Here is a 10,298-nt window from a genome sequence, read left to right as displayed (position 1 = left end):
ATCCATCCAAAGTTTATATTAGCATATAAATGTCTCTTGTCATATAATGTCATAACAATACCTTCATTTATGAAAACTATGAAGTATTTTAGGACAAAGTTACAAAACCTGCTGTGTAAGGAAATTGCATGTTTCCAAAGAGGATGAGTAATGTCGTTGATTTCAGGTAGAGAAGTTCATTGTCATTTTCAGGCACCTCTGAGCAAAGTCAGTCATCCTGACCACATCAACTTCCATTATGCAACAGAAGAAGAATGTGTGAGAAGACAACTAATTGATAGAGTCACTTGCTGATTCAGTGATTCATTTTAGTCTTCTCTTTCAGGTTATATTAACTGGAGCAGCCGCGTAGACGGCCTGGTTAGACCCCAAAACCCCACCCTCCCACCTAACCCATTCTTTGCTGCTAAAGCTGTTGCTACTGTTGCTGCGAGGACCGCTTTCAGCATGACACTTCTGGGAAACAGATACATCAGCTTGTAGACTAAATGCAGTCTGTGCAATTTATGGTTAAGTGTGACGTAGTTGCCATTTTACTTCGAACCTATTGCACACTTTATGGTGGAGTTCCCACTGTCTCTGCATGAACTTGGAAAAATGAAACAGTTGAGGACAGGACTGAGGACTTGCACCGAACTGATTAAAATATACCAATACCAAAAAAAGATAAAGACTACAGAATCTAGACAATGGGCGTTATTAGTTAAATTCACAGCTGATGTAAATCGTTTGCTTCGATGCAGTTCTAAATGTCTTGCAGCTCTCACAGCTGCAAGGTCGAAACTCGAAAGACACTTTTTTTTGTCCCAAGAGCCCACTAATAGGGGTTACTTGTGCTTGTAAGCAGAATTTTGTGATTGAAAGATAATAGGTAATGGAAACTGCTGCACCCACAACTATGAGATGGCAGGCGCATTTGCTCCATATCCTAGGAAACCAACCCAAAATGTCAGTAAGACCACAACGCTATTAACAATGCACTGAGCAGGGAGGGAAGCGGTGTGTGCTCAGCTTTCCTGGAAGCCCATCTCTGAGGTATTGGTTGGGGTTGAGTCTCACCTCTGAAGTATCGTTGCTGTCAAGTCTTCACAAGCAGACGGCAGGAAAGCCAGTGCAGAGATGTGCGTTCTTTTATGTGGCAGCACAATCATCCCACCAAGAATACTCTGTGTGCTATTGAAACTGCTGTATCACTGTTTACTAACAGACTGTGTCTCATTAAGAGTAAATCAAAGGAAAAATACCATTTGACAATGACGTGTTTATTCTCTAAAACGATTCAGATTTGTGCGACATCTCTCTCTGGTTCAAATTTCAAGTTTCAGTTTGTCAAACCAGAAAGGCCAGTAAAGAAGCTCAGAACTATGTCAACTGGGCAGCTAGACTTTTTACACTTTTCTAACATCCAGTGCAGGTGATTGTAGTTACTCAATCTTTCCTTTTGTGGAATTTGTGAAAAAGTTTCATGTCTCAAGTGACTTGTAAGGTGGTTAGTGAGGTGAGGGTCAATTGAAACCTCTAACTTCCTTTCTTCTCAGACTTAGTTGCACAGTACACTCATATAGGTGACCTATGAAGCATAGAAAAACCAAATTATTTGATAAAGTTTAAATAAAAAGTTACATGGCAATATTTTGAAAAACACAAACGAACCCAAAACAACAAAACAGCCCAGAGGAAATAAGCAGTGGTTAAAATTTTCATGTAAAATGACATGCTCTCTTCAATGCGTGGGAGGGTTGTGGGTGGTGAATGCCTTGACAGCTTCTTTTAAGTCAGAGGTGCTCAGACAGAAGCACACACCACCTTTTTGCAGAGGACATAGATGCACATATCTGTCACACATCACAGATCAGTGGTATGGCCTGCACCGTGAACTTTGAGCAGAACTATCCATTTCCACAAATGTTTCTTGTGGATGGAGGAGGAGGAGGAAGACAGCAGGATTCTGCTCAGCCTCCAAGTCTTATACCCTGCTGGTCCTTCCCGCCTGCCCAGGAGAGAATGAAGAGCCGTGGGAAGAGTAAGGGCTGCATGGGAATCAGCCCCGGGCTTGCATTGGTCGTGCTCTTTCTGTTTCTGCTCGTGTTTGCAGCCCTGGGATTTGAAGCCTTTAAGATTTCCAGGATAGAGGACCAACTGAGGAACAGTGATGGAGAGGTAAGGACTAACATGGAAAATTCATAAGAATGAACAAATCCAACGATCTTACAGTGAGTTAATAAGCTAATGATTAGTGCAATCAAGAAAGAGATACAGTAATGATGTGATGACTCTTAACAAAGCAGGGGAGTAAGTAACATTTGCAAAGACATAATTTTAATAACATTCCTTTATGTTCGGTTTTGGTTTTTCAGATGTGTTAATTGGTGACACGCACCAAAAGTGAAAAAGGTGACTACTGTCACCCATGCATAGAGGGGGAGTGATGGGTAGGTGTAAGGTGGGAGAATGGAAGAGTAGTTGGAAAGTTTAGCAGACCAGCAAAGTTTACTAATTAATTAACTTCGGTTTGGCACTGTTTACAGATGTGTTATTCTTTAGCTGTGCCTTGACATTTAAAAGGCATACCAAGGGCTTCATTGTTCCATCTGTGGTCACCAGTCCAGTGAGACAGGATATCCTCTCTCTGCGAGTTTTAGAAATAAGCACTGAGACACAGCGTCTATGATGTGGTATTGAGACTTCTATGTCACTTTTGTTTTACTGAAGGTGAACCAACCTGCGGCTGAGTTTAGTGTACCCCAGAAGCAAATCGGTAGGCCTCTCTCATCACACAGCTTTTTTTTTTTCCCATTAAAGAATAAGAAAAGATGATGTGACTCTAATCTGTGTGTTGTTTCAGGTCTTGATGAATCTGGCCTTAATGGTCAGGACAAAAGCAAAAGATCTGCAGCACATGTGATAGGTAAGTCTTTTTTTAAATTTAAGCCATGCTCTTTGATTGTTACAAACTGCACATTTGTTAACATCAGATCTTTCATTTGGCAGGGCGAATTGAGAAAACAGAATACCCTATGACTTTAAGATGGGATTCAAGGGCGAGTCGGGCATTCATCTCCGGAGCAGTGGCTTATCTCACTGCAGATGGTGCTCTGCAGGTCAATGAGACCGGATTCTACCACATTTACTCACGGGTTGAGTTGATCTTTAAGGAATGCTCACGTATATCCTCATTTGATCACACTGTGTTTGTGAGGAGAGCAACAGATACCCGACCTCGGACTTTGATGAAAGCCCACAGGGGGGGCTTCTGCCCTCAGCAGACGAGCTACTCGTGGACCACAGAGAGTTACCTCGGCTCGGTCGAGCACTTGGAAAAATATGACAGAGTTTATGTGAATGTATCCCACCCAAGATATCTTAGTCACTCGCATTATGGCAACTTCTTTGGTCTATACAAAATCTAAAGAATCCGGGGTGTTGGGCATTGTGTCCTATATTGAAATTGTACGCAACTGAATGTAAACAACTCAGGCAGAAGTGAAACTTACTCATTACTTTATTTGACTGATATATCGAATGTTATTTCTATCATACACAATAACTGCACTCTGCATAATATGATCTTTGAAGGTAAAAACAGGGAAATAGTGCACATTCTCGTGAATGGCACCTTAAAAAAGGCAGTGACATTAAATTAACCACATGCAGAAAGAAGTATTGTGTGTTTTGTTGATAATGGGGGAGTCACTTGACACTAAAGTTCTGATTTAATTTCAGCATTTTCTAAGTATTTATTTTGGTTTTGATCTAAATATTTGTCTATAAAACTAATGTTGTTATGCTTAAGTTTAAAAGTATATACAGATAAAGTATATACTCCTATTTTCTTTCAACAGGAGACGAAAGAGCAAACATTTGTTAATAAATAAAGTATTTCCATTTGACATCTGGTGTGTGAGGAGTCTGTCTTATGAGGAACACCTACATGAGTTTTGAGTATGACCACTGGAAAGTATTCACATGAAGACACCAACCTGAATTTACTACTGATAATGACCCTCATTTCCATATGTTCCACTCAGATTCAGCATCAGTTTAACACTTCAGGAGATTTTCTTTAAAGCTTTCAGTTAAATCTGAAAAGGAGCCTGAAAACCAGCCAGTCATTAAAAGCTCCTTTTCCTGCTAATCGTTTCATAGATGATTTAGAGACCACGCTGCATCTGTACTTGCATTTTTGCAACTTTTTTTTTTTTTTTTTCAGTTTAGCACCCTCATTGCTCTGTTCTTTTTCTGTACACCACAAACACACATGTTAGTAGATGTGAGAAAATGCAGCTTGGGCACAAATGAAGGGACAAAACTGAAACAGGGTTGACGTGTTTCCTTCCTGTGAGACTATCACGAGGGTCGTGCATGCGTGCATCCTGATTTATGTGAAAGACTTTGTGCTTAAAAGACACTTGTACAACTGTGAATGAGACCTGACTAATCCTTTAAAACATCATAATTTGGATTAAACTATCTCAGCAGTTACTGTTTTCACAGTCTTTAATGATCAGTAAGAGCAAAAATGAAACATATTTTTCATGCACTGTGCAGTCCTTAAAGGAAGTCTACAGTTGAGCAAGTGAAGTGCATTTAATTGTGTTTCTTTTGCTGTGCTAAACAAATTCAACGTCATTTAGTGAACCACGTCTGTTCTACTTTGCTGAGGCCTCTCCTCCAGATGCAGCTGTACAGAGTTATCTAGAAAGCGTTATTCAAACCACTGCTGTGAAGGTGTTCAGCGTTAACTCATCGGTATAAATCCGTCTGGTGAAGCCTTGGTCTAGGCTTGTGGTTTCATCTTGTTCCAATATTCACTGTTTATAATCATCTCGATACTGGCTGTTGAAAGCAATACTCTATACTAAGTCTCGCTTTTGCCTCCAAAGCCCTCTAAACCTCTGAAGACAGGAATATAATTGCTGCACTTTATAAAACAAATCCAAATTATTGCATTACTGCACAATCTTTATTGTACACACATTTCACTGTGGTGGCCCTGCAACTGAAATCCTTACGTTTAAGCTTTTGTAACTTTGCGTAAAAAGTTGCCAAACAAAAACACACATTAAAATGAGTTCCTCGGTAAGACTTAATCGCAACCTTATACGTCTGACAACTAGATTAGATAGTATGTGGCAAAAGAGTGTTGTATATATATATATATAGATATATGTATAACTCAATCACACGATCAAGCTAAGCGATAAGCGGTTACTCTCTGCCTGAGCAAAACATCCCCTGTGGCTTTTAGATCCACCAAAGAGGCTGACACAAACATGTTGAAAATTAAAGTCAAGTAGATGACTAGAAAGATTAAAAATTTATTTGCCACCCATACAGAGTCTCTGGTTTATTTTTTGCTATTATGAATTCTCGCGCACTGTCGCTCTGTTCTACTTTTCTTATGCATAGTAGTAGTGACGGTGGTAGTGTTTTCCAAATAAGTGCAAGAGATCAAAGGATCGAAGTTACACTCTCTGTGCCAAAGGTTTTACCAAAGCTGATGTGAAGTAAGGAAAGAATTCTGGTCAATATAGAAATATTTTAGGAGCCAACTCACAGAACAGCTTCATAGTAATTGAACTTGTACGTTGAGATGTATTTATGCAAGTAACAAGGACTCTAAATACTGAGGTTTGTTTTAATGATTAAATAGGAAAATACCCATTGTCATCACCTTTTTCCAACCAAGCTCTGCCCACTTGACAACACTGAGTATCCGACTGAGTTTCAGATGGAATGCAAAGCATCACACCGACCTTCTCACGTTATCACCATCAACCTCACTGTTCTCTGCAGTTCCAGAGTCTTGAGATGAGTGGAGTTTTTATTGTAGTGGGCATGGTTTTGGAGTGGTACGTTTAACAAATACGCAAAGGTGTGATTTTGAGTTTCTTTTTTTAATGTATAAGTCTCATACGTTAGGGTGATGCTCTAAAACCCATGATCATAGTGATAAAAACAAATTTAAAAAAACCGAGATCTTATTCATCAAGTGAATTTAAATGTGTGAGTAATTGCTGCCTGATACATCACTTCATTAAAGCTTCAATTCGCCGCCTTACCATTTGTGTTGCCAACTGCCCCTGTTTCCAAAGCCTAAGAACCTTTTTCAAATTGCACACTTCATCATATTTTTAGTGCCACATGCAAGAACCCAAAAAGGAGGGAGGCGGGGGTCTGCAGCACCCCCTGTCGCAAAAGGCAGACATCACAAGACCCGTGCAAAAGTGAAAACAATAGTACTGTAGATAAAGATGCTGAAACACGTCCTATGGTGTACAACATCTGATTCAAATGACGTTACATGCTAAAGACCAACTACAAGGTTAGAAAAGCATCAGATTAATGACCTTCATCCCCCTGGAAATTCTTGGAATTTTCCCCTCATCTGAGTATCATTCTCTAATTTGGGATTAAAAACATGGTTATCGACCACCATGACACAAAAGAGATTCACACACCGTCCCTGATGAATGTCCTTACAGACATTTTGAACAAGCTGGTGCCTCTCTGGATATTTCAGGATATTTATCTCCTAAACTTCTGAGGGCCAGGTCGCACCTGTGTTAGAATAATGTGTGTAAGCCGGGCAAAAAGTGATTTCAATTGTTTTAATGTGTTTTTTTAATATGTGTTTTGTCTACTTATATTAGTAAATAGACTATAGTGAACAGGATTTATAAATAAATTTCTATATAAAATAAAGAAATTATGAAAGAGGTATCTTTATGACTGCATTATTGTACCTTCACTATAATCAATCCAGTCCCTTTTGGTCACTTAAAATATCTTTATAGAATTATGATGTTATATTAGCTGCAATCTCTGTTAATGTCTTGGACATTTCAAAACTACATTTTTGATGTCAACAAGACTTTATTTAACTGGGTAAATAAAGGATACAGTCACGCTCATAATTATTCAAATTTTAACTTAAAGTTACTTTTATGCAACCAGCATTTTTTTTTTTTTTTGTTGACTGGAAATGACACAGGTGTCGCCCAAAAGATAATAAGATGATGTACAAGAGGCATTATTATGGGGGAAAAAAATTTCCTAGCTTTTATTTACATTTGAGCAAAAAGTGTCATGTCCAGAATTATTCATATGCTTCACAAACTGTCACAGTCTCTGGGAAAATTCAAAGTTCTATATCATTCCAAATAGTCCAAGCTGTTCTAAAGCATCCTAAGTACCCTGGTTAATTGAGAATCACTGTTTTAATCAACTCAACAGGTGAAAAACAGCAGCTCTCTGCAGTTGGTTTGTGGACAGACATGGCTAAGACAAAGGAACTCAGTGAGGACCTGCGGCTGCACAATGTGGCTGCTCACAAGTCAGGAAAGGGCTACAAGGCCATATCTAAATGTTTTCAAGTTCCAGTGGCTACAGTGCAAAGTATTATTAAAAAATGCAAAATGTTCTGCACTGTGGAAAATCTCAGAGGACGTGGTCAGAAGCCAAAAGTGACACCTGTGCTGGCCAGGAGGATAGTGAAAGAGGTGAAAAAGAATCCAAGGATCACCACCAAGGCCATCCTGGTGAATCTGGGCTCTGCTGGTGGCAATGTCTCAAGGCAGACAGTCCAACGGACACTGCACACTGCTGTGTTCCACAGAGGGCGCCACTTCTCCAGATAAGGCACACAAAAGCTTGCTTGGCCTTTGCAAATGCTCATCTGGACAAAGAAGAAGACTTGTGGTCTTCTGTGTTATGGTCAATTCAATTCAATTCAATTTTATTTATATAGCGCCAAATCACAACAAAAGTCGCCTCAAGGCGCTTCATCGATACAGAGAAAAACCCAACAATCATATGACCCCCTATGAGCAAGCACTTTGGCGACAGTGGGAAGGAAAAGGAAGGAAGAAACCTCCGGCAGAACCAGGCTCAGGGAGGGGCGGCCATCTGCCGCGACCGGTTGGGGTGAGAGAAGGAAGACAGGATAAAAGACATGCTGTGGAAGAGAGACAGAGGTTAATAACAGATATGATTCAATGCAGCGAGGTCTATTAACACATAGTGAGTGAGAAAGGTGACTGGAAAGGAAAAACTCAATGCATGGGAATCCCCGGCAGCCTACGTCAGATGAAACAGAAATTGAATTGGTTGGTCACAATGATGTTTCCTTCATTTGGCGTAAAAAAGGAGAAGCCTTCAACCCTAAGAACACCATCCCCACTGTTAAACACGGTGGTGGTAACCTAATGCGTTTGGGGTGTTTTTCAGCCAATGGACCATGGAACCTAATCACAGTAAACGGCACCATGCAAAAAGAGCAATACATGAAGATTCGCAACAACAAAATCAGGCAGTCTGCGGAGAAACTTGGCCTTGGGCACCAGTGGACATTTCAGCGTGACATCAACCCAGAACACACAGCAAAAGTGGTGAAGAAATGGTTAGCAGACAAAAACATTCATGTTTTGCAGTGACCCAGCCAGAGTCCTGACTTGAATCCAATTGAGATTCTGTGAAGGGAGCCAAAGATCAGGGTGATGGCAAGAAGACCCTTCAACCTGAAAGATTTGCAGCTCATCGCTAAAGATGAATGGGCAAAAATACCTGTGGAGACACACAAAAAGCTGGTCTCCAATTATAGGAAGCGTTTGATTGCTGTAATGCCAATAAAGGCTTTTCAACTGATTATTAAGAATGGTATGAATAATTCTGGACATGACACTTTTTGCTAAAATATAAATAAAAGCTGAGAAATATTTTTTCCACAATGATGCTTTTTGTACATTGTCTTATTATTTTTTGGGGAGACGCCTGTGTAATTTCCAGTAAAAACAAAAACCCCAAAACAAAACTTGCTGGTTGAATAAAAGTAACTTTAAGTCAAAATTTGCCAGGGGTATGAATAATTATGCGCTTGACTGTATATAAGTTTGATTGTGGCTTCTACCCTGTGACAGGAATGCTGTTTGTGGCTCAAGATGAATTGATATTATGAATTATTATAGGGATACATTTGGCATATGCTTCACATATTATAGGCCAACAATTCATTTATAGCATTCTAAATACAGGCAATCAGTTTTTGGCAAATACCGGAAATCACTTTTTGGCAGTGGATCACCTTTTTGGCACAGTAATGATATACGTTTCTCGAGTGTGTGGGGCAGGTAATTTAAGTTTTGCCTGTTTTACACACCAGACAAGAACAAATACAGAGACACTTATTTCAGTTCCCCTAACTTCAAGGGGTTAACCCACGGCTCTGGCCACAGGCTTGATATTCAGTAAACTGCAGGGGGTTTTGTTTTTAATAGAGTAAGGAAGGCAATCAAATAAAGTTTGATCTCATAGTTACACAGCAGCGTCCAGATTGGTTAAAAGAAATAACACACACCCCTGTAGCAATCAGACTCAAACAAGAGCATTTCCCCAAATCATAATGAGGTTATTTATGTGCTTATGTCTTAATTTACCCTTCAGTACTTGTAAGACAGATCACTTCAGCAATGGACTCATCTAAAAAAAAAAAATCAGACTGAGGAAGATCAAAGGAGTCTTCATAAGGTTTCACATCTATCAGGCTGAAAGACAAAGCAAAACCACGTAGCTGTGACTTCAAAGCGGCTGCAGGAAGGTTTAGCTTACACGTGAGACGTGTTCCAGCTTTGATGCACAAACAGTTTGTCACCGTAAGAGTCATCAACAGACAAAGTCATCACAAAGGTCCTCGTCCGAAGCCTCAAGCAGCAGTTTGGATAAACCAGTTATTTTGGCAGCACGTGGCCTTGACAGAGCTGCAGTCATCAAAGGTAGGCCTGCAGGAATAAACCTTTCCCGATGTCTGTTCGGCGGTGTAGCAGCCAGTAATTGGACTAAACACTCATCAGATTTAAGAAAAAAGACTTCTACGTTAGCTGGTAAGGAAACTGAAACTGAAAGGCGCAGCCTACGGTGAATGTGATTCACCATTAAATAGCTGTAGGAACTGACGCGTTTGGAGACATAGATTAAACACGCTGTGTGAAAAGGAGAGCTTGAGTGTGTGTCTGAAGCTAAAGTGGTTTAAAAGCAAAAAATAAACATCCATTAGAAAAAGACTGACTACTACATATACACACACAGGTTGATAAAGTTCGACAGGCTCGGTTAGATGGTGTGGAAATGTGAAAAGGAGAGATGGTGGATACACAGGTAAGAGGAAAACACAACAGGGGAGGTTTAGTGAAGGGAGGCATGGCTTGTCTCCCTTCGGTTTGGTGTTGCAGAGGAGGATCTCAGCTAGAGCTCCACTTTAGCGACCCCTAAAGGGAGCAGCCGGAATAAGAAGATTTTGGGTT

At 40.1% G+C, this 10,298-nt stretch overlaps 1 protein-coding gene and 1 long non-coding RNA gene across 3 annotated transcripts in view; both read left to right on the top strand.

The window, feature by feature from the left end:
- The first annotated feature begins 104 nt into the window (after positions 1 to 104).
- On the top strand, positions 105 to 3,855 carry faslg (Fas ligand (TNF superfamily, member 6)). Its single transcript, XM_004557235.3, has 4 exons — positions 105 to 2,160; positions 2,713 to 2,758; positions 2,846 to 2,908; positions 2,992 to 3,855. The coding sequence occupies exons 1-4, from the start codon at positions 1,861 to 1,863 to the stop codon at positions 3,408 to 3,410; spliced, it is 828 nt and encodes a 275-aa protein (XP_004557292.2). The 5' UTR covers positions 105 to 1,860; the 3' UTR covers positions 3,411 to 3,855.
- A 5,717-nt stretch (positions 3,856 to 9,572) lies between these two features.
- Positions 9,573 to 10,298, top strand: part of LOC143415027 (uncharacterized) — a 29,796-nt gene continuing 29,070 nt past the window's right edge. For both annotated transcript variants that reach the window (XR_013095633.1, XR_013095634.1), the window contains exon 1: positions 9,573 to 9,770. This is a non-coding gene — a long non-coding RNA (uncharacterized LOC143415027). The remainder of the gene's footprint in view (positions 9,771 to 10,298) is intronic.

This window comes from Maylandia zebra, linkage group LG23 (genome assembly GCF_041146795.1).
Source record: "Maylandia zebra isolate NMK-2024a linkage group LG23, Mzebra_GT3a, whole genome shotgun sequence".
Taxonomy (NCBI): Eukaryota; Metazoa; Chordata; class Actinopteri; order Cichliformes; family Cichlidae; genus Maylandia; species Maylandia zebra.
The sequence above is the reverse complement of the archived record's forward strand: the minus strand, read 5'-3'. Positions and strand labels throughout refer to the sequence as shown.

What these genes read in the sequence shown, in the direction of transcription:
- faslg (XM_004557235.3), top strand. Translation starts at nt 1,861, where the DNA reads ATGGCCTGCACCGTGAACTTTGAGCAGAACTATCCATTTCCACAAATG. An exon ending in TGTACCCCAGAAGCAAATCG is followed by an intron (nt 2,759 to 2,845) that starts GTAGGCCTCTCT and finishes GTGTTGTTTCAG; the next exon opens with GTCTTGATGAATCTGGCCTT. An exon ending in ATCTGCAGCACATGTGATAG is followed by an intron (nt 2,909 to 2,991) that starts GTAAGTCTTTTT and finishes TTCATTTGGCAG; the next exon opens with GGCGAATTGAGAAAACAGAA.